Below are 24,000 nucleotides of genomic sequence, written 5' to 3' on the forward strand. Positions count from 1 at the left end.
TTTACTTTTCAACAAATTTTAATTACTAAATTAATCTTTAAACTTTTATTTCATTACAGAAATCAGTCATTATATCATATTGTTCATTTATATAAAAAGACTAATTTAAAAATTTTTAAAAATCTTAGGAAGTATTATTTTTTTAAATAATGATAATAATTAATTTGTCTAATATTTTACTAAAATTTGATGTAAAATTTGATGTCTAACAAAATAAAATATTAAAAAAACACTAGTAATTAATCGTATAACGACTTTTCTACTACTAGTGGAATAATATTATATTACTTGGTTTTTTTAATTAAATTGTATAACAATAATAAATATAAGATTAATTAAAAACTTAGAATGAGAAATACTTTATTACTTAATAAATGATTTTGAATTCAAATCTTCACCCCATTCTTCGCACAAAAATAATCTTCACCCTATTCTCGTGATACATAGTGGACATGAACTTTGATGCATATGACCGACTGATTCTTGAGGCATAAATCAATAACATTGAACTGTGACATTTGGTTGCACCACCTCTTACTGTGTTTATAGTGGCGCGACTCACATTTTTCTAGGCTCTACAAACACAGCAGTTGTTCTTTGAGGCACAAGAAAACAGCCAGATAATGCCTCGTATCTTGAGCTCCTAACAAGATCATCAGATGACATTACCTATAATACAGCATAGAAAATGGATTTCACAAACACATCTGAAGATATAAATGGAATAATCACTTTAGACATTTGTTGCTTTTGTTTTCTTAGCGGCCTTGAGGATGGTAAATTGATACTGTTAGGAATAAGAATGAACAATTCCTTGTAGCAATATACTCAAGTTACTATATGATGCTAAATCCACCTGAAACTTCTAACAAAGGCTGACTTGAGTAACTTGAATATTCCATCAAAGCAATTATTTCACCAAAACATAATTAATTTGGAAATATTCCAGTTTATCACAACTTAAATCCTTAAGGATTATTATTATTGATACCTGAATAGGATGCAACTCAAAACTCCTGGATTGAAGGGAAGGGCAAACAAATGATACACCTTTTGGACTTGCATTGACAACAACCACAACGGACGAATATCTGCCGCCGCCATTGTCAACGAAACGAAACCATTTTATAGCAGGTTAGTATCACTGGGGCTGAAAAAAAGAGGGAAAAAAAAAAGAAAAAAAAAAACTGACATATGCTTTAACATACATGGGATCCAGCTGAGGCAACCCAGGAAAGCCCTCATGGCCATCTTCAATGCTCATTGCTATAATTCCACGAACCCATGATGGTCCGGTATTGTGAAAGCTTACTCGTTGCTGCAAATATGAAGGGGGAATCAAGAAAAGTATAGAAATAGAAGAACTAGTGATGATGATAGCAAATTCAGGAAATGTAAAAATGTCCCACCTGAATTGCATTTGCTGTCCTCAGCCGGAAAAGTGGTGAGGAGTACCTTATACGCATCAGGTTTAAGAAATTATCCAAAGCAGCAAGGATGTCATCCTTCCGAGGCCTGAAGGACGAGTCTGCAAGTCTTGGTTTGATTCTGAAAGCCATAAGATAACTCAAAGATCATGTTTAATATCATGCGATGTTAGACAAGCTGATTTTTAAGACTTTCTTTTCTTCAAATTATGATATTGTAATATCTAAATCCTTACAATGGCCAGTTGTTTTCATTTTTCTCCTGTGGAGGAAGTCCAACACCCCAATTATTAGAATTGTACGTGAAGTCAAGCCTGAAAATTGAGAAAGTAGAAGATGCAGAGGGAAAGACACCATAAGTGACACTTAATCCGTGGTAAATAACAGGATCGCTTGAATAACGATATTGGAATATTCTAATGAGGAAGATCATATACTAATTTTGGGAAGATTAAACAATAACAAAAATAGTTAAGTTCAGACTTTCAGTGTGTGTTGTATAGAGTACCTGTTGAACCAATCCGCAGAATTGTATGAGTCCCGATCCAGTGATTTTGAGCGGAGTATCTCATCTCCAGCGTGAAAAAATGGTATACCCTAACAACAAAAATCTCTTTACTACTACAATAGATTCACTATAAGAAATCATCTATAGTAATATATTGGCTAAAGTTTTGAAACTTTTCAAAAACTTCAAGGACATAAAGCATACTTTACCCTAATACATTTTACGAGTTTGTCTAAAAGTGCCCTTCAGCTCTCAAAGGCAAAAGAAATTTTTTTCCAAAAAAAAAGAACAAAATTTTGAAAAGTTCAAGCCAACGTTTAAAGGAAAACAATCGGTTTCTTGAACCTGTGAAAGTGCTATAATACTTGTTGCCAAATGATTTATCCTGCATCTATCAGCTACAGTGATGTCCATTGGAGTCTGTAAGCATGGAACACAACAGCACCAGTGACTAACAAAAGGTTGCATAAACAAAACAGAATGCTGAGAATGGTTTAAGCCATCACATAAAGGAGCATGAAGAGCTTATATCATATCTCTTACATAACTACCGTACCTTTAAGCTCACTATGTCGAATAAAGTCTCGTTGTCATGTGCAGAAACATAATTGATCTGCAAAAAAGCCAAACATAGCAGTTAGATGATGTCTGGTTCAAAATGTTGGATAATTGTGATTCAAAGTGCTGATAGTTGCTTAAATTTCACAACATATTTACAGGAAGTATAAAGTACTAGACAGTTGAGGCATATTCACACTAAAGAAACTTACGGTCTCTATGGGGGATAAGGCATATGCAACAGGTGATCCATCATGCGTTAATATTTCAGACCCTTTCACCTGAGACAATCAGAATAAAGTAACTAGAAAATATCACATACAAACCATTTCTTTTGAAGATAATATCTAGCCTCAAGCATAGGGAAGACAGGAATTTTCGTGAATAAGTAGACAAAGAAATTGGACCAATTTGAATACCTCTTTTCCATCAGAATTTGTTAGCATAAAATCTCGCAGGTTTGCTGCCATTCCGATCTGGAAAACATGAAAGAATGTAAAAAGATTAGCAGATTGAAAAACATTCAAATGATAACATTATCGACAATAGAATATAACAAAACACAAGGGTATTCGAATGCTTTCTCAAATTGAAAAACAGGACACCCAAACAAATAGAAGAATCAATAAAGCCAAATAACCTGGATATGATCCTTTGATGTAGCAAGCATAGATTCCATATTTTCTTGTGTTCCATGATCATGACCATTAGGCTACAGACAGAGATGAATAACAATATTCAGAAGTTTTCGAATACATTGCGTGCAAGCTTTAAGAGAAGTTCTATGCATCACATGACGAATACCAGACGTTGAAGTTGAAAAAGGAATATGCAGAAATTTATAACCTCTGCAATACTATTTCTGGATAAAATCAAAATCAGTTTTAGATTCCTAAGTATGTTATGTGTAATGTAATGTCTAGGAAGAAAGCATAATCACTACCTAACCCAGGTTTAGATTCAACTATGAAAGAAAACTAAATAGCAGCTATATAGTGTACTGAGTTTCATACAGATATCTTTTTTTTTTTTTAATATAAACAAATGAACTTTTGTCTTGAAGATATAAAATATAAACTATGAATATTTCCCAGTGCAGATTTGTGGAAACGCGATAACTTCAAGAAAATGAGCTTGATCCAGAGTAGGAAGGAACAATGGATGAGGTTAAAAATTGTTACCATTGCAGGATGTTTATATGTGAAGGTCAAAGCCAAAAATGTGGACAAAGAAAGAAATACCTGCAAGAGTAGCCCAGTTGCAAAACCCTGTTGAAGAGGGTGACCAAATGGAGACCCACCAAGAACAGCATCGCGAATTCGATCATTAAAGCTGAATTACGGACCAAAATAACTCATCAACAGAAACAAAGTATATTATGAAGATAAAAAAGAAAGGGGGAAAAAAACGAATATTGCACAAGTCACGGTGTAGATGAACAGTCCTACCTCCCAATTCCGGTTTGAGAGAGATTGAATTGAGACGCATTTATCCCACGTCCATTTTTGGCAACTTCACCAAAGTCCCATCCTTCACCATATCTTTTTTTTCCCAATTAAAATGAAAAGAAATGAAGTTTAAAGAAATAATGTAGCAAAAGAACAACATGCAAATGAATAAATATAAGAGGGACGAATGAAATAAAAAGTTAGATAGTGTGTCTACTTCAAGAAAATCCAACATTGAAGAACAAGTACATGTAGATGCTTGAACCATCAACTCCATCCTTTTGTTTTGTTAAGCTAAGCAGAGCATCTTTTGCTTTCACCTGCATTCACACATCATGTAATCAATATTTCTCCACAATTTCCATTTTACTTCTCTATGCTTTTTCCCCTATATACCCCGTATACTCTGGGATGATTCTTAAGTTACAAGCTACATTTTCCAAGCACAAAATGAAAAATTACAACATATTAGTGAATTTTTTATTTTTCTGGAACTCAATAAGCTATCTATCTTCAAATTAAATCATGTAAGAATATAACAAAATGAATTGAATACCATTGTGCTCTTCATTATATGACCCATCAAGTCAAATCTGAAACCATCAACCTGGAAGGAACAAAGAAAAAATATTCGCAAAACCTATGATGAACAGTTTCCGGAAAAGAAATAAAAAGGGAAAGTACACTGAAGAAATATAAACACTACAACGGCATAGCAACCAATTCATTGAAGCAGGAGTGAGCAGAAAATAGAAAAATAGAAGCTGTTTCGAGATCATATTGATTGATGAGGTAATGTGTGAAGAGCAATCAAAGACATAAACAATCACCTTGTAGTTAACTGCCCAATGTACAAGATCATCTACAATCAAACGCTCAACCATAAAATGCTCACTAGCAGTGTTATTCATACAAGTACTGTGCTCGATAAAACCATTAGCATTCCTCCTTAAATAGTAACCAGGGACAATCTACACATCCATAAAAGAATAGAAATTGTTCAAAACAATGAAGCAGTATGCAACAGGAATCTATATGTATAGGTGTCTAAACTGCTGAAAAGAAAAAAGAAAAGAGGATGTTGAATCATGACCTTATCAAGGACAGAATGTTCATCAAACGGTCCACTTCCTTGCAAATGATTGTAGACAACATCCAACACAACGCGAAGGCCAATATGATTAAGAGCCTGAAAGTATAATAAATTTCAAGAGATAAAAACAACACAAATTTGATTTAGCTGACTATATACACACACAAAGAAACATGGTATTGCGGGTCCACATTGCAAAACTAAGCAGAAAACAAGATCCATGGATAAAGAAACACTGAGTTCAGACCTGAACCATCTTACGGAACTCGGTTGTACGGTAGGGGCCATTTGGGTTGCTTGCATAACTTCCTTTCGGAACACCCCAAAGAACAGGGTTGTACCTTTCCAAGACAATGAAAATAAGCAAATTTTACAGCAAACAAATGTTGGAATTACCAACAGTGTGGAATTAGGAGCTTACCCCCAGTTAAATCCATCGAGGTCTTTGATGGCTGTAATAAGAGCTTGTTGCTGATCTGAATCGGGTGGAAAACTTTCCAGTACCAAGGTATCTATCAGATAGTTAGTGTCAGAGAAAAACGCATTCACAAACATACATGTCAAATGATATATGTTTATCTTGCTAGGAGGGGGATAGCATAAGGAATCAAGTATGTATATTATGTATTGATGTTTGTACAAACAAAAGATAACAAGTTTCATGATAGAAGGATAATAATAATATGAGATCCATAAAGATAAAGTTTCCCTAAAGAAGGAAAACTAAGAGGGTGGATAACATAGCTTTTTCTCAAATACTACATAATATTTTACAACTATTGCTAATTCATAAATGAGTGAACTTCAAGATTCAAAAGATCTACAAAGCATAAGAGAAAGGGTTTCACTACAAAAACGGAAGTGACGGTTAAAATCAGACTTTTAGAAGATAATCTGTCTTGTAACCTTACCTACATATCTCCAGTTCTCCTTTTGATCATCGACACCGGCAAACTGGAAAGTTGGCAACAAATGGACATGGGTGATACCAGCACTAGACAACTTCTTTAGATGAAGTACCCCAGCTGAATCCTTCAAACAGATGCTCATAGTAAATGAAATTGTACATTCCACAACAGGATTAGGACATCATATGAATTCATTACATCAATAGATAACAGGTTCTCCTCATGAAAGAAATCCACAAAAGTGAATCCATGACATGACACTTGTTCTTGCAATATTCTCTTTTAATGATTCCTATAACTTTCAAAGGGCTCAATATCCCATCATTTCTACTGTTAAGTCAAGGAAAACTTGATATCTTAAATTTATCAATATATTTTCTATTTATGTGCGTATACAGAATCTGATTCCATTTATCAAAGAAGCCTGAAAATCATAATGAGAAGACTTATATAGGATTGTAGGACTACCAGCAATGTAAAGGCCAGATAACCACCACGAAATTCAGGTTCCACGGAGAGGTCATTGGCGCTGTATTGCAACAAGACAATAATCAACAACTTTAAAGTTTATGGAAATAGAAATAGGAAACAGGCATTACAAGCAGCACAGCCACAACCACAGTTACCTGAAATCCCTTATATGCATTTCATATATGCTTATATCAGAGAAAGAATGTAGAACAGGTTTCTCATCTGCCAGATTATCCCATCCATCCGGTTTTAATTCATCAGAGTCAATATTAATTAGAAAAGTTCGTCTGCCATCCGCTGAAAGTCTGCTTGAATACAGGAAAAAGAAGGTAACTAAAATCAACTAGAACATCACGGAAATTCAACTTCATATTGAATGACATAAAATTGGTATCTCTAAATTGCACTTGTTAATACAAGAATCTAGAGCAAAGAAATAACACAAAAGATGATTGATGGCAAACTGGCACGAATAAAAGCATACCCTCTAGCATATGGATCATTTGCATAGCATTTTTCAACCCGTAAGGTGCTAGGATGGTAAACACATACTTCATAAACATAATAACACCCTTCCCAACTTTTTGGTCCTTTTATTCTCCAGACACCATCTTCCTCTTCAAGGCAAACAACTTCTATCGGATCATCTCCTGATGGATACTTATAGATGTGAGCATTTACTGCCTGTTTTATATGGGCAAATTTAGAAAGATATACCTCAGTATGCAGATAAGGTTTTAGAGAGAAACAAAATTACATTTCTTATTTATTAAAAGATAATATACTTGAGCAGTAGGTGCCCATAAGGAAAGTGACACAGCTTCATCTGAGTAAAGCGCACCAAGCGGACCGTTATACGAGAAAAGCTCATCTAAGACACCAGGTAACTGCAAACCAGTACAGTTCCTGCATTTCTCATCAGCTGCGAAAAATGAAGAAAGGAAATTCATTACTCACCTATGAACACATTACACAAGATACCCTTTCTTCCCACATTGAGACAAAGAAAGCTAAGCTATACTAATAAAGGGTCTAATCAAAAGTACATTTATTTGCATAACTAGTTGATGCATTTCAACATTCTATTATTCTAATGCAAAAGAAGGACTTACAATCATAAACAGCAACAGCTAATTGGGATTTAAGAAGAGATTTGACATCCGAATCCGGTGGCAATTTGAAAGCTTTGTAACCTCGAATATGTGGGAATTTCTCCACCACCTAAAAGCTCATAAGCCACCACATTGTCAAGAACAATGGGACATATATCAATCAACCCCAGTTCCATTTGGCAATGGTAGATATTTGAAAAGCCTTACAAGATGATACAAATTCAAAAAGAGGTCTATCTATTACCTTTGCAGGAAGGCCAGACCTATCCTCTTGAAGCTTAATTTTCACATCCTCACCTGCAAATTAGCACCACAATTGAGTCAATACATTTTTCACTTAATATCAATCCAAAGGGCACAAGGAATTAGAAAGCTTTGTTAAGGGAAATTAGAACCTTGAATTTGATTATCTGAAATGGTGAAAGAAGCATCCTTGCTAGTAAGTAAGGAACAAAAACCGTTTTCAACAATGTCAATGTTCCAAGCAATGATGGATTCAGTGACCCAATAAGCTCTGGAGTACAACAAGCTATCATTCTGCATCTGAATCATCATTTCATTGTAAAATAAACGGTTAGCGTGAAGTTTTTGTCGGAAAGCTAAGAAACCAATTGAAGATGTTGAAATGGATAAAAACAAAACCTGAGAAAATGAAAGAGATTGTTGTTGCAGAGAAGGAGATGATGAGCAGAAAAGGGGTGAGGGTTGTGGTTTTGGGGTGTGCGAGTGAAGTGGGGTTATGATTTTCGAAAGGGAAGAAGAGAAGGGAATCAAGTGAGAAGAAGAAGAAGAAGAAGGATTGAGGTAGCGGTGAAGCTTGAAAGGAGAAGGAAGAAAGAGAGAAGAAGTAGCTAAGAGAAGCATTGTTTTGTTAAATCAATGATAAGAGAGGATCATTTCATAGACATGGAGATCTTTTTCTTGTGTTGTTGTTTGGAACAGAGTGAGTGAGTGTATGATGATGATAACTTTGTTGCATGCACGTGCAACGATGCAAGTATCACTGAATATCCTCCAATTCAATCATGGAAGGGACGAAAGGGAACGAAAATTGTCAGTTAATTATTTTTGGATCTAGCTAAAAGGTCTTTTGAAGAAAAGATATATACACTAAAATCGATTATTAAAATTAGTCTATTAGTATATAAAATATATATTAAAATATAAAAATATATTAAAAATAAATTAAATTATATATATTTTTATATACAAATATATTAATGATTAATTTTAATATATAAATAATATTTTTATTTAAAAAATTACTTAAAAATAAAAGCTAAACACTTTTTTTTATTTGTTTTAACACAGTATATAAAAAATTTAAAAAGTATAATTAATTATTTAAATTTTTTATTTATGATATCTTTAAAGCGAGATTTTTTTCAAAAAAAATTGAAAATTGAATTGGTTATTAAACTGTTATAGTTATTAGTTCATTTGTATACTGTTTTAACTAAAATAATTATAAATTTTACCAAAATTAATATAATAAAAAATTTTATTTTCACAAAAGTAGCTATTTAGATGCAATTTTTTTTACATTATTTCTCAATTCAGTATGCAAAGACTAATTTATTATAGATCGAAAATTTATTTAAGAGTTTATCGTTGGTCATACTGTATATATAAAATGAGATTTGAATTTCTAATACTTGTTTAAGAGAACAACATTTTTTTCTGAACAACCTAAATAATAGATTAAAAAAAGTTAATTTTAATTTTAAAAATCAAATTTTAAATTAATTAAATTTAATAATAATTTTAAATTTTTTTATTTTTGAATCATTTTTTCCAAACGACGTCACCTTCCGTGTCTTCGTACTGTCCTCCTGTTTCTTCTAACCACCTGCTATTCAGACCTCTACTACTAGGCATCCACAATGCGCCGCCGATCCGCCTACGCAGATCTTCGCTGCCACCGAAAGGAAAGCCGTCGCGGGGTGTCTGTCCGTCTGCGAGATGCGTGCTTGGCCGTGAGTGCCGTTGTATCGCGTTACACGTGCAGTTGCCACAACCGCTCTCTCGCAATGCTGACGCTATGTCACCGTCGCCGTTGCTGTATTGCGACCCCGATATGCCCTCCGCAGTTTTTGTCTCGTTATTTGTTTTTTATCAACTAAGTCAGATGTTCATTTTACTGTGTATGCGGATGAATCTTTTCATTCTAAAGTGGATGTTTATTTGGGTAAAATATAATATTTTAGTTGATTTTCTTGATTTTACATGCACATGCTCCGCATGTTTCTTTTGTTATGTGGTTTGGATTATATTTCGTTTAATTTTGCTTGAATTCAAGTTGGATTTGAGTTATGCCATTTAAACATGGTGCATGGGTAGTATTTTGGTAAATTTGTTAGTTGTCTCTTATCAACTAAGGCGGATGTTCATTTTACTATGTATGCGGATGGTTCTTTTTACTAAGATGTGGATATTTATTTGGGTCATAACATTTGGCTGAACGAAGCAAAGCAGCACGCGATGGAAGTGGCGAAGACTCGACGCAGCGGCATGGAAGCAAGGGTAGAAGTGTAATATTGGAGCAGTGGCAAAACAAAGCCTCTAGCTCGATGACGGTGCAACGTCACTTCGTGGGCTTCGAAAAGCAGTGGTGTGCGAAGGATGGAGAGAAGACGCAACTGTGCGGCGGTGACCCAGCGGCAATGATGCAGTGTCCGAGCAACAGAAGAACTGCAATTCTCCTTGGCGGGTTAGCGACGACGGCACTGGGAAGCTTCATTTCCAGCGATAGGGAGGGCGGGGGTGAGGTGATGTGGTGATAAAACAAGATTAACGTTAGGGGTAGGTGAAAACGGGATTTAGGTTAGAAAAAAAGATAAAATGGAAAAGTGAAATTGAAAATAAGATGAGGTAATTATATTGGATGTTATTTTCTTAATTAATCTAGAATGTAGTCCATTGTTCACATTATTTACAATTTTTGTTGTTTACCTAATAAAATTGTTAAGCAAATTAGTGAATTAATCACTAGATCAGTCAAAATTAGTTTGTTAATTTTTTTTTCACCAAGTTGGTTTATTTGGAATTTTAGATGCTACTTTGATTTTTTTTTTATGTATCTTTTATTTTTATTTTTCAGTTTGTCTTGTTTTTGGTATGCGTTTTATTTTTGGTATGGGGTTTGTGCTTGATTTTTTGGTTTTTGTTTTTTTTTTTTTTCTGGTCAGATGAATTAAACAATTTTTAATTTTAATTACCACATAATACACCCACATATTTCTCAACAGTTAGAAAATTTTTACTATCGGTTGTAATTGGTGTTGGTGGGACTCAAACTCAAAACCTCTAGATAGAAAAAAAGAGACTATGCTATTTGAGTTATAGTTTGTTGGCCAATAATTCATAGCTAAACTTTGTCCCTGTATAATCCAATGACCAACAATAAAAATCTAATTCCTCATGTTTGTACGGTATGATGATGTGTCCAGTGACCAGTGACTCTGATTACGCTTCCTTAGCTTCTTCAAACTTTGGTACCATAACCAAATTGGAATTTGGAAGTATCCCTTTTCACTCTCTGGATCCTTTTTTGCACTTGGGTAATCTCAAGTTGTTTTCTTTATTGAAGATGCAGTATAATCATAGATAGATTCATATGTGATCATATTATTTGGTTGGTTGATTTTTCATTTTTGTTCTTTAGTTTCGTTTGACCTTATTTTTATCATAAATTTTTATATGAGCACTTGTATTAATGTTAAAGTACCCATTTCCATTCCTAGTTTATGTATGATTGAGCATAGGGTACTAAATCCTCTTGATTTCTAGATAATAATTTTCTTTATCTCAAAAGTGAGTTCTTAATTCTCTGTTCATTTATTCTAATATAAAATATGGTTACATGTAATATGTTTATGCAACATGAACAGTTACATCTATTTCAAATCATATGGTAACTTACATGCATGCACATTATTGTTGTCTTGAATTCATTGATTGAACTTTGAGCTGCTAGATTCTATTAAACTCATTTTGTTCTCCGGCAAACTTCTTTCGGATTCTTAAGATAGTTGGTGTAGGATACAAAGCCAGAGCAGAGGATGCAGGGTCTCAATTGTTCCTCAAGTTAGGATACAGTCATGAGCTTCAACTCAGCGTGCCTCCGGCGGTTCGAGGAATAGACAAGGGAAGGGTGAACCATTTCGCCGGCACTGTCCGGAGTATCAAGCCGCCAGACGACTACAAAGGCAAGGGAATAATGTATGTTGATGAATTTATCAAGAGAAGAAAGGAATAATATATATTGGCTAGTATTGATTTATCATCTTTTTTAGAGTTTTATTTTAACTGGTTTTATTGAGTATTAACAAAATTTTCCATTTATAGAAAGCTGTTTTATATAAAAGGGAACTTTATATCTTAGTTGAGAGGGTGTCCTTTTAAGGTTTGGTTTGGTAAAACTTTTAAAAAGGTGTTTGTGCTTTTTAAAAGCTCAAGCTCCTCATTTTGTATTTGGTAAATTAAAATGACCATGTGCTTGTGCTTGCAGTTTTAAAAAAATCGGGTACTTTTGAAAGTATCTAAAATAGAGCTTTTCAAAGTTAGTTTTTGCTTTTCAAAATTTAAAAATCTAATATAACCTCGTATGTTAACTAATTTTTAAATTTAATGCTTACATTTATGGCTATTATAGTATTTTTAAATTTTAAAAACTATTTTACCAAACGTAATTGATGTTGCTTGTGTTTATTAAAAACTATTTTTTATTTAATTTACCAAACATAAATGCTACAATTTTTAAAAAGCCATTTTTTAAAAGTTAACTTTTATAAGCTACTTTTTGAAAAGTAAAAGCTTTACCAAACTAAGTCTAAGTATCTCGGAAGCTATGCTAATGCACCTCCTCCATTGATGACTTCTTCAAGTACAAACAACATAATAATGCTCCTATAAAATCACTACAACAATTCCGGCAGATATGTCATTTAAGTTATAGCTCGTTGGCTGATTGTTGATTTATGGATGTATTGATAAATTGAAAGTGAAATTGTGTGACTGATGATGATTGAATGATCATTTAAAGTTATGTGTAAATTCTTGATGAATTTGATGAAACATGGCTTATTTAAGAATTATTTAATGATTAGGGGTCAAATTGTAAATAACATAAAACTAGTATGAGTTAAGCTATTAGGACAAAATTGTAATTTTAGAAGAGTTTGAGGTCTTTGATGTAAAATACAAAAGTTGGCTTATTTGAAATGATCTAAAACTCAAATAAGTCCGTAGAGGGTAATTCTAGTCAAATGGAGGTTGAGATTAATAATGTAAATTTTAATAAGTATAAAGATAAAATGATCATTTTAGAGAACAAGGGCTAAGTTGCAAAAGATGATAAATTGTAAGATCTTAAACAAGAGGTGAGCCAAATCATTTTTCACATCTAGATGTGTAACACCAAAACAGTGTGGAAAGAAGAATACGTATACACAATCAGTGCACACAAAATACTTCATATCAGTGTAGAACTGTAGCTAGTTCGCCACATGATCAAACGATGCTCACAAGTTTCTTTAAATCAGTCAGTACCATTCTTAAAATGGTTTGGACTTTTTAGTTGGGTGTGTTTAGGCATTCAAGCGGATGGCAACTAAAAGTACAATGTAACTTTGAATTTCTATTCCAAACAACGTGGATATGTTCATAGTGAAGATGGAAAATGTTACAGAGATAATATAATAATGATACCATTTCTGAGCCTTCACCTAATAACTTACACTTCTAGTCTAATACATTATGTTCAGAAGAGAATTACATTAGTAACATTCATTACATTGCTAAAACATATTTTTTTTACTGCAGCAAGGAAACTATTATTGGAAAAGAATCATCCAACCATGGTCTTCTTTCGCCCTCTTTGTCGCACTACAATAAAATTGTTAAGTGTGAATATAAGTAACATTTCTTGAAAAGAAAGAGGAAAGGGGGGAAAAATCTAAATTTCAAACAAGAGGGAAGTTGATACCTTGAGCAAGTTTATTCAATGTGGATGACCACTGCTTTGATGACTTGCGGTATGCAGCAAGTATTCGATCCATCTGTCAAGGAAGATTATGGTATCGTACTAAGTGAGAAATCAATATTGTTTGTTGCCTCTGTTTGATGAAGCAGAAAGCATTTTTTTTTTTCAATAAAAGAAACCAAGCACAGAGAATATTAGATCAGCATAAAACAAGCTATATATTAGAACAGAATAACAATCTATAGTCCCTCATTGGAAATCTTGACTCAGCTAGCATGAGCATCTTGGGAATGTCTCACCATCTCCGCATGTTTGAACTCGGTTAATTATCATGCTAATCATAAATTAGGCTTTAGTTTTAATTGCCAAGTCAGGGTTACACACTCTTGTGCAAGTAATCGATGAGAGGCAGTCATTCTAGAAGGAGATTAAGCAGTACTTGGACTAATGCATTGACCTAGCTGCCCAGGCATTATTATTTTTTCTTGGTTTCAGTTCATATCTCACATTCGGAGCTACAACCCAACTAGTAATATATATTATCAATATATGTCACAGACTCTTTAGAAGCCAAATACAATTTAAGAATTTAAAAATAAATAAATAAATAAAAACCCCAAGGTTGAAACTAGTGATGACTCATTAGAAATTCTAATAGACATTGTTGTGTGGGCACTCTTATAGTTCTCATAAAGCTATATAATAAGCCTGCAATCACAATTCACAACTGGAAATATTTCTAACAGCACCATTTTGTTTGAAGCACATCAAACACAAACAATGGCACTTCTAATCTGCAGCATATGCGCATACAAGTTAGGATTATTGAAAAAGGGCATAATGAATTACCACATTCCCACATGATGAATGCATTGAAAGAAGAGCTCTTTCCAGAACATACAAATCAACAGCTTTATCTTCTGGTAGAGTTGAAGTGAAGCTCAATCCAAAGTCAATTAGGACCTGCATAAAAACACAGTTGAGTTATGTTTTATCAGTTTTATGATATTTTCCATAATTACATAATTTGAGTCTACAAATAACAATAGTCCTAATGAGATGACAGTTAAAACAACTCACCAATTGATTGGTACCACTCTTCAGCAACATATTTGATGTTGTTAAGTCACCATGAATAAGGCCACCATCATGCAATTTACCAATTGCATCACCAACTTGGGAAGCAATATCATCAAGCCACTCTTCAACAACACCTTTCAACCCAAATTCAAGAAGTACTTCTTTGAGGGAAGGGCCCTCAACATACTCAAAAGTTAAAGTGTTCAAGACAGTATCCACGGCATAGAGTGCAGGAGTGCAAACCCCAAGCTTTCTCGCTTTGGTCATGCACCTAGCCTCCTGTTCAAACAAATTGATTTGATTGGTAAAAGGATAGCATGTCAAAATAATTCAAAAAGCACAGAAAATAGTAATACAACTAAACCTTTTCTCACCATATGGCATCAGTTACATGAATTAAACCAAGTCATTGAATTCCGGGGCATCATAATAAACATAAACAGAAAATAATGAAACTATTGTGATACTCACAGCATTTAAGCGCCTAAGGGTAAGCTTAGTATCCAAAGTTGGATGCCTATACTTCTTTGAGAAGCGTTCCTTGATAACAGACCTCCTCCCCACAAAATTGGACTCAAAAACCCTCTACAAAGAATGATTAAAATCAACAGAACAAAAAGCAAGTCAACTATATCAGACATGGATGGGTTTTTGAAAATTCATATAAAGGAAGTTGACAATATGACATTGACGTATATTAGCACTTACAGCTTCAGCACCTTGCTTTAACAGAACGAGCGGGCTGTGGTTTGCACAAGCTTCAGTCTCCTCCATTATGGTAGAAAATTCCTTCAATTTGACAAAATGGAAAATCGGGTATAGAAATGATAAAGTTACGATATTGATTTGAATGCGATGATATTCAAGTGAAAATAGTTAAGAGACAATGACATAACCAAGCAATTTGAAGAACTAACTGACAGTGTTTGGAAAGTTGAATACGTGAGAAAATTAAATTCTGATGTTAGGAACTAGTATACTAATGGAATCGATTCAATTATATAATTTGGAATGACTATTTAAATGAAATAAAACATTATATTTTAATAGTTACACACACAATTATTTTTTAAACAGCATGATATAATCAAAATCAAATCAATAACCAATGTATAAATCAGTTTTTTTTTCATCATTGTGCGGACTGTATAATTGATACAAAATCATATTACATAAAAAATTTATACAATATTAATAGCATGACAATCCATGATTACAAATTGAATACCACAGCTTCCAAATTGATCCTATCAAATTATTTGACAAACTGCATCAGCATCTCTAGTCTCTACTGCACCACAAACAATTCAATACAAAATTTCATATTCTAAATGATAGCATTTCACATTTAGGGTTTAAGGTTGACAAAAGTCCGAAGGGGGCAAAAATTGATGGTAGAGACCAACTCTCTTATCTTTTATCCCTTAACATACAGCAACAAAAGATTTAGCATTTTTTAAGCAACACAACAACAAGGTTCAGTAACAAATTCAACTCAACTCAGTTATCCAGCAACAAATTCTACTTTCAGCAACAACCATATTTATGATATGTTCAGCATCAAATTCAACTTACAGCTGACAACAAATTCTACTTTTAGAGTTCTAGCAACAAAATCAGCTATGATAACTATGAAAACTTTTAGGCAGCAACAGAAACATAAACTATGATAACTTTCAGGGAGCAACAAAAAAACTCCAATTCTCCAAATATGATTTACAGCAAATTAACATTAGCTAATCCTAATTTCAGCAACAAACTCAACTTTCAACAATAAATTCAAGATGTACTAATAATTTACAGCAATGAAATTGAAAGAGGAATAACAAGGCCAAAGATGAAACTCACCTGGGCAAAGAGATGAAGCAAAACTTAACAAAGTGATTATTCAGCAAAACAGCACCAAATTCAAGGTTCAATAAACTCAGTAATGATTTTCGGCAACCGGCAAACTTAAGCTAAGTGATTATTTTGGCAAGTCAACAACAAATTCAAGGTTCATGATAATCAGTAACAAATTTCAGCAACACATTCAACTTTCAGCAACAAATTACTCACAGCAACAAAATCAAAGTGCAGTGATGCAGCACCAAAATTGAAACAGAAAGACCAGGGGAAACTCACCAAATCGGGTTGCACGAAGGAAGTTGACGGCGATGGAGAAGCAGATGGCAACGAAGATCAGCCCACCGGGATCTGTTGCCTCTACTACCGGTGACGAAGAGCGCAGGGAAGGGAGAGATCGAGACCAGGTGCGAGACAGAGACCTTGAGAAGCAAGAAGACGACGACCACCACCACCCGAGGGACCAGATGCGGTTTCGTCTGCTTCTGCCGCCGGCGAAGCGAGCGCAGGTGCACGGGACCGCGACGACGACCGAGGTGAGGGGACGAGGGGAGAGACCGAGAGCGCGACGAGGTAAGGCCGTGAGAGACTAAGAGTGACGACCGACGAGTTGAGGGGAGCGAGGAGTGAGTAACGAAGGGAAGGTGACGCCGTGAGCCGCCGTGAGCCGCCGTGAGCCGCCGTGAGCCGCCGTGAGTGATGGACTGTCGAGCTCGAGAGAGAAGAGACACAAGGCTGGCTGGGGGTTAGGGGGGTTCCAATTCCATTCAGATTAGGGACATTAGCCATTACGGTTCATGCAAATCAACAGGGGTGGAGGACAGGAGGAGTTAAACGACGCCCCATTTCAGGCATTTATATAATTAAAAAAAAAAAGCATGACCCGGATCGGATTAAATTAATCGGTCAGGTCACCGATTTTAATAAAAACCGGTCATCAGACCAATTTTTACCGAGTTCATTACTTGTCCAATTTAAGGAGGGACTCGATTCAATTAAGTAACCGGATTTTAGATCGAATCGACCAGATCGAACCGAGTTTGATAACTATGGGCGGGAGAAGAGCGGGGACGCTCACTTGGCAGTTGGTGGCTGTGGAACAAACAAGCGGGAAACAGAGAGAGAATGGTTTTAGACTTTAGTTTTTTTATTTTAGATAAGCTAGGGACATTTTTGGTATATTAACTTTTATGTAAGGTATTTTTGGTATCTCATAAATCTAACTTGATCTTGCCTGGAAAATAGATCGGCTTTTACTCCTTGAAATCAACCGAGCTATATGCTACAAGGTTGGACGTCTGTCCCTTCAGGGTCCGAGCTTTTGGTGTTCATTGTAAGGTATAAGAACGTGAGCAATGCAGAGGAGGTGGAGTGTACCTACAAAGGCACTCCGATACTTAAGTCAGTAATGGTGTCAAGTTCGGAATAGAATCAAAAAGATACTTTACCTTCTCTTTTATAGATATTTTCTCGTCCGTTGTATCTTTAGATGATTGTTTTGTCCGTTTCTGATGATTGGTTTGGTAACCGATTTTATCCTTACCGTTTGGGACGTCGGTTATAATAATATTGATTTTGCCGAGTTATAGCTCATAAGGGCCGAATAATAACGGAAAATGACGAGCTATGATGATGGCTGGTTATGAGGCTGAGTTATGATTTGTATTAATGGTGACCATATCACAGCCCCCAAGCTTAGCCTGAGGAGGATTTTAATGAAGCAGGTTGAGCTTTGTTTTTGATGAGTTATAACTCGGCTTGCGTGGGTTAGTGGATGAGCCCCCAGATCAACTTACTTCATTAAAAGATGGTTAAGCGTTTTGAATTTTGGGTACGTGGAGAGTCATGTCCGTTATTTTCTGATGAAAGAGAAACAATGATGGTTGCATTTAAGTTTGCTGATTCCCAATGTTGGGTTCACTGTTTGATGTGGCTTTGGGAGTGGGGGGTTATTATTTGGAACTTTCTGTCCCTTTAATTACTTGAATCCCTTCAGATTTTTCGTTGGTTTTTGTTGGCTGTTTGTTATATGCTTGCTTCTTTGAAGAATGAGTAAGAGAGGTATGAGTCTCCTTTCCTGTTTCTGATCCATTTCTGCATTTTCTTCTCTCTTTCTTCTTCTTTCTGTTATTCTGATACTGTCTGTGACGCTAATGGGTTTTGAGAAAGAGAAAAAGGATAAGGTGGATTGGTCTTATGATTGGGTGGGGGAAGATGTTAAATCACGAGTTTCACTGTTTTCTGATGATGCGGCGGTGAAGGAGGTGGATGTGAATAGAATAGTGAGGGCGGGCTCTGGGGTGAAGGTGGAATTGTTACCATGTAGTGTTAATGATAGGATTTATCACCGAGAGTCGGGGTTTGGGTTCTTCTACATGCACAGTTGTGTGCTTGAAGAGTTGCGGGTTAGGCTTCCGTTTACTGAGTTTGAGTGTCAGATTCTTAAGCAGCTCAACTGTGCTCCTTCACAGCTTCATCCTAATGGGTGGGCTTTCCTGAGATCCTTTGAAGTTTTGATGGAATATCTAGAGGAAGTGCCGTCTGTGGATTTATTCTTTTCTTTATTTCAAGCTAAAGGGGTTTGGAAGGGGGGTGGGTGAACTTCAATAGTACTTCGGGATTTGGGATTTTCAAACTTTACAAGTCTTCTTTTAAAGACTTCAAAGAGATGTATTTTAAGGTCAGGAGTTCAGAGGAGGATTTCCCGTTTTTTATTGATGAAAATCTTGCTGAGAAATTTCCTCTCTTTTGGTGCTCGGAGCCGCAAAATATACTCGGCCCAGAGGTGATATCGCCGAGGAATGAGTGTCTGATAGAGTTTTTGGTGGAGAATGTTGATCGGAAAAATTTGATATTGATGTATGAGTTGCTGAAGTGGGAGGATGATAAAGTTGCTGTTGTAGAGTATTTAGGTGAGTTTCTAGGGTTTACATTAATGTTCGCCCCCCTTTTTTTTTTCTAAGAAATCTAACATGAATTGGTTGTTGTAGGTGGAAAGTATCCGGGCGTTTCTGCTGCATCTCTGAGGATGCGGTTCAAGAATAAGAATCTTGAGAAGGAGGTATCGTCATCAAATGCCGAGAAGGTTGTTGGGACTGGCGAGGTTTTGCAGCCTCGTCAAGGGCGGAGGAAGGTGATTGTGAAGAAGAGAAAGAAATCCGACCTTGTGGAGCTATCAGATGATTCTGATGAAAAAGAGTTAGCTGTCCCTCTGGAAGAGATACAGGCCTTTATGGGAAATCAAAAAAGGCTTCACGAAGTTTCTGAAGAGAGCGAGGCATTTTCGGTGTGGGGAAAAGAGTATCCTTACATGGCTGTTGTGGACGAGTATTGTCAATCGTCTGCGGATGTGACTCTTGCAAAGGAGGTCGGGGATATGGCCATTGGTCAATATATGCAGGTAATAAGTTACTGATTTTACCTTATTTTTCCTTTGGTAGTCTTATGAGTTTATTTTGCTTTCTAGGTTGTTGGGCTGTGCCTTGCAAGTCTTGGGCGAAGTCAGGAGTTGAAATATAAGGGGGTTGCTTCTAAAAAGGGGGAGGTTTCTGTTTTGAAGGAGGAGTTGGTTAAGTGTAAGAGTCTTGCTGCTGAGCTTCAAGCTCGTCTGACTGAGACCGAGAAGATGCTGAAAGAGACTAAGGAGAGTTATTCTAAGGATGTTGAGGATTTGAAGAAAAAGGAAAGCGATTTGGTGAATGTGCAAAGTCGTCTGATTGAAGTGACTGCTCAGTTTAAGGATATGGAGAAGAAAAAGGCGGATGGGATTTTGGATTCGTTTGTTGAAGGTTTTGAAAGGGCAAGGTTGCAGGTCAAGTTTTTGGTTCCGGATGCCGATATTTCTGGCATGGATCCAAGGAAGATAGTTCGAGATGGTCAGCTTATTGAAGATGATGGGGATGCAGAGGATGGGGCTGACAACGTTTAGAAAAATTTCTTTTGAACTTGTTTTGTATATGTTTAATTTGAATGTGTATTGTAAGTTGATAACAGTATGGCTCTTGTTTTTTGAACTTTTGTTAGATTGACTTGTTTGAATGTTTAATTTGGTGCTCTTTATAAAAGTTGTTTGTGATTTTCGGATGTTTTTCCGAGTTTATTGGTTTTTCTGGTTTGAGTATGTTATTTGATTTGTAGCTTAGACGAGTAGTGGTATTTGTCCGAGCTGTATGGATAGATTGATAAGATCAATTTGATAGAGTAGCAAAGATGAGACATTGTTCGTCTCATTTATATTTGAACCTTTTACATACAAAGGTGCAGGTAGGCTAGCTTCGTTAAAACCTCTCCAAGCAAAACCCTTTGGGATAAAATCTTGGTAGTAGAAAAAAGAGTACAAGCATGTCCCTGTCTTTTTAACTATAATATTTCTTTAAGGAAGACACGTTCCATGTGTTAGGCAAGATTTTTCCATCTAGTGACTCTAGTTTGTATGCTCCTTGGCCGAGTGCTTTGGATACTCGGTATGGGCCATCCCAATTGGCTGCGAGCTTTCCATGTGTTGGTGGTTTCCGAGCAGTTTCTGTTTTGCGGAGGACTAAATCTCCTGCGACGAAGGATCTGTTTCTGACCGTCTTGTTGTATTGTCGAGCTATTGCTTGCTGCGCTGCGCGTTGCCTCAATGTGGCAATTTCTCTGACTTCTTCGATGACGTCGAGCTCGGATCTCCGAGCTTCGTCTTGATTGGTGATATAAGTTCGGATAGAGTTCTGGGAGATCTCCAGTGGTATCATGGCCTCTGAGCCATATACCAATCGGAACGGCGTCTCCTTTGTTGATGTTTGTGGGGTGGTGTTGTATCCCCAAAGGACTTCGGGTATTAGCTCGGCCCAGAGTCCTTTGGCGTCATCTAGTTTCTTCTTTAGTGCATGTAAGATGACCTTGTTTGCAGCCTCAGCTAGTCCGTTCGTTTGAGGATGTTCGACAGAGGCGAAATGTTGCTTTATTTTTAGATTCTGCAAAAAAGTTTGGAATTTCTGATCGGCGAACTGGTGACCATTGTCAGTTGTAATATGCTTAGGTATGCCAAAACGGCAAATAATGTTTTTCCAAACAAATGTAATAATTTGTTGTGATGTTATTTTCGCTAAAGGTTGGGCCTCCACCCATTTGGAGAAATAATCAATGCCGACAATAAGAAATTTTACCTGGCCCGGTGCCGTAGGGAATGGCCCGAGTATATCTAGACCCCATTGGTTAAATGGCCAACTAATGTCCGAGTGATGTAACTGTTTGGCAGGTATGTGTATCAGTGGTGCATGTATTTGGCAATTGTTGCATGACCTGATTTTCTGTTGGCTGTCCTGGTGCAAAGTCGGCCAGAAAACCCCAGCTCGAAGGATCTTTGATGCTAAGCTCCGAGCTCCTGTATGGGTGCCGCAGATTCCTTCATGTGCCTTGGCTAAAGCTATGTCGGATTCGGATTTGTTGAGACACTTGAGTAGGGGCCGAGTATAACCTCTTCGATACAGTTCTCCATTGAGGATTGTGAAGGAGGATGCTTGCCGTCGAAACTTTTTATTGTTTTCGACCCCTTCTCGTACAACACCTGTTTCTAGATAGTGTATGAAGTCGTTCCTCCAATCTGTTACCTGTGAAACACTTAACACGTTTATCAGAGTAACAGTGGGTGATGTTATTGTGAACTGTTGTAGTGTAGATAGTTTGGACTGAGTACTGCCGAGCTTAGATAAGAGATCTGCTCTCTGATTTTGTTCACGTGGTATATGTTCTATTTCAAATTTGACAAATTTCTGTGATAATTTCTTTACTAATAGCAAGTATTTAGAGAGTAGAGGATCTTTTACCTGAAAGAGGTCATTTACCTGCTGTACGACTAACAAGGAATCACAATATACCTTGATCGTTGATATTTGAAGATCTAAGCAGAGTCTGAGTCCGGCGAGTAATGCCTCATACTCGGATTGGTTGTTGCTTGCTTTGAAAGCTAAGTGTATTGAGTGTTCCAAGATGAATCCATCTTCGGCTTCGAGACGAATTCCTGCACCACAGCCTCCGTGATTCGAAGAGCCGTCCACGTATAAAATCCATTGTTTTGCATGATCTTCCTCGGATGGTATTGTAAGCTCGGCAATGAAATCCGCCAGGAATTGTGACTTGATAGGTCCTCTGGAGTGGTATCTTATGTCGAACTCGAATAGTTCGACTGCCCATTTTATTAGTCGTCCTGCAATTTCTGGTTTGTGTAGCACTTGTCTTAATGGGTGATCGGTTCTGACATGGATAACGTGGCTCTGGAAGTAAGGTCGGAGACGTCGCGCCGAAAATATAAATGCTAACGCGAGCTTCTCGATCCTTGGATAATTGAGTTCGGCCTGCTGGAGAGTTTTGCTAATAAAGTACACTGGATGCTGAACTTTGTTTCTCTCTGTAACAAGGGCTGAACTTATCGCCCAATCAGTAACTGACAGATATAGAAATAAATCTTCCCCTTGTAGGGGTTTTTGTAGAATCGGCGGTTGTGAGAGTGTTGTTTTTAATTTTGAAAAGGCCTTCTCACAATCGTCGTTCCACTCGAATTTATTTTTCTTTTTAATTGTTTGGAAAAAAGGAACAGAAGTTGAAGCAAGGCAAGGAACAAATCTGGAAAGTGCAGCGAGTCGTCCTGTTAGGCATTGAACTTCCTTGACTGTTTTAAGGCTGGCCATTTCCAGCACTGCTCGGCATTTGTCTGGATTTGCCTCTATTCCCCTGCATGTTAGTAAAAAACCTAAAAACTTACCCCCTTAAACGGCGAAGGCACATTTCTCGGGGTTGAGGCGCATGTTGTACTGGCGGATCTGGCCGAATATTTCTGTAAGGTCGCTGATGTGATTATGTCCAGTTTTCGTTTTGGCGACCATATCATCGACATAAACTTCGATATTTCTGCCGATTTGTTTGGCGAACACTTTATCCATAAGGCGTTGGTAAGTTGCACCTGCGTTCTTTAATCCAAATGGCATAACTTTATAACAATAGTTACCGAAATCAGTGATAAAAGCTGTTTTATCTTGATCGGAGGGGTGCATTAATATTTGATTATACCCTGAATACGCATCCATAAAACTTAAAGTAGCATAGCCTGATGCATTGTCTACTAAAGAGTCTATGGATGGTAGGGGGTAAGAATCCTTTGGGCATGCTTTGTTTAGATCGGTGAAATCGACGCACATGCGCCACTTACCGTTTTGTTTTCTTACCATTACGACATTGGCTAGCCATGTAGTGAATCTGATCTCCTTGATAAATTCGGCGTTGATGAGCTTTTGTGTTTCTTCTAATGATGCTCTCCTCTTTTCCTCGTCGAGTTTTCGTTTCTTCTGTTGTACTGGTCGGACTGCCGAGTTTATTGCTAGTTTATGACTGATAATGTGTGGATCGATTCCGGGCATGTCTGATGGTGTCCATGCGAAAAGGTCGGCATGTTCTTGCAGGAAGGTTGTTATTGCTTGCAACTCAAATGCATTGGTGAGGTACCTACATACGTGAATTTATTAGGGTTATTGTTGAAATACACTTTTTGTAGTTCATCAGAGGGTTTTGGGCGATCGAGGAAATCAGCTCT

General features: G+C 36.4%; 2 protein-coding genes across 2 annotated transcripts; both read right to left on the bottom strand.

The window, feature by feature from the left end:
• Positions 1 to 335: 335 nt before the first annotated feature.
• LDA (limit dextrinase) lies at positions 336 to 8,601 on the bottom strand. Its single transcript, XM_016319710.3, has 28 exons — positions 8,168 to 8,601; positions 7,921 to 8,068; positions 7,770 to 7,822; positions 7,526 to 7,634; positions 7,199 to 7,335; positions 6,898 to 7,097; positions 6,569 to 6,718; positions 6,411 to 6,471; positions 5,946 to 6,066; positions 5,456 to 5,546; positions 5,282 to 5,375; positions 5,035 to 5,130; positions 4,772 to 4,912; positions 4,498 to 4,548; positions 4,191 to 4,261; positions 3,942 to 4,034; positions 3,735 to 3,825; positions 3,134 to 3,205; positions 2,913 to 2,969; positions 2,706 to 2,774; positions 2,492 to 2,548; positions 2,281 to 2,355; positions 1,936 to 2,024; positions 1,664 to 1,741; positions 1,410 to 1,548; positions 1,209 to 1,318; positions 992 to 1,091; positions 336 to 669 (listed from the first exon to the last, which is right to left on the bottom strand). Exons 1-28 carry the CDS (start codon positions 8,387 to 8,389, stop codon positions 559 to 561), a joined length of 2,886 nt encoding a protein of 961 aa, XP_016175196.1. The 5' UTR covers positions 8,390 to 8,601; the 3' UTR covers positions 336 to 558.
• Positions 8,602 to 13,130: 4,529 nt separating this feature from the next.
• Positions 13,131 to 17,555, bottom strand: LOC107617839 (uncharacterized). The gene is made up of 7 exons (XM_016319711.3): positions 16,713 to 17,555; positions 15,297 to 15,377; positions 15,060 to 15,173; positions 14,589 to 14,867; positions 14,358 to 14,471; positions 13,512 to 13,584; positions 13,131 to 13,411 (listed from the first exon to the last, which is right to left on the bottom strand). Exons 2-7 carry the CDS (start codon positions 15,360 to 15,362, stop codon positions 13,374 to 13,376), a joined length of 684 nt encoding a protein of 227 aa, XP_016175197.1. The 5' UTR covers positions 15,363 to 15,377; positions 16,713 to 17,555; the 3' UTR covers positions 13,131 to 13,373.
• Between the last annotated feature and the right edge of the window lie 6,445 nt (positions 17,556 to 24,000).

Source organism: Arachis ipaensis, chromosome B9 (genome assembly GCF_059453495.1).
Source record: "Arachis ipaensis isolate K30076 ecotype BB chromosome B9, ASM5945349v1, whole genome shotgun sequence".
Classification (NCBI taxonomy): domain Eukaryota; kingdom Viridiplantae; phylum Streptophyta; class Magnoliopsida; order Fabales; family Fabaceae; genus Arachis; species Arachis ipaensis.

Bases quoted from the DNA above. Each gene is read 5' to 3' on its own strand.
- LDA (XM_016319710.3), bottom strand. From the start codon at position 8,389: ATGCTTCTCTTAGCTACTTCTTCTCTCTTTCTTCCTTCTCCTTTCAAG. The intron at 6,472-6,568 runs GTAACTGTGGTT...GTTGCAATACAG, and splicing joins ATGCATATAAGGGATTTCAG to CGCCAATGACCTCTCCGTGG. The intron at 670-991 runs GTATCAATAATA...GCTGTATTATAG, and splicing joins TTGAGTTGCATCCTATTCAG to GTAATGTCATCTGATGATCT.
- LOC107617839 (XM_016319711.3), bottom strand. From the start codon at position 15,362: ATGGAGGAGACTGAAGCTTGTGCAAACCACAGCCCGCTCGTTCTGTTA. The intron at 14,472-14,588 runs GTGAGTTGTTTT...GTTTTTATGCAG, and splicing joins AGAGTGGTACCAATCAATTG to GTCCTAATTGACTTTGGATT. The intron at 13,585-14,357 runs GTAATTCATTAT...CTTCCTTGACAG, and splicing joins ATTCATCATGTGGGAATGTG to ATGGATCGAATACTTGCTGC.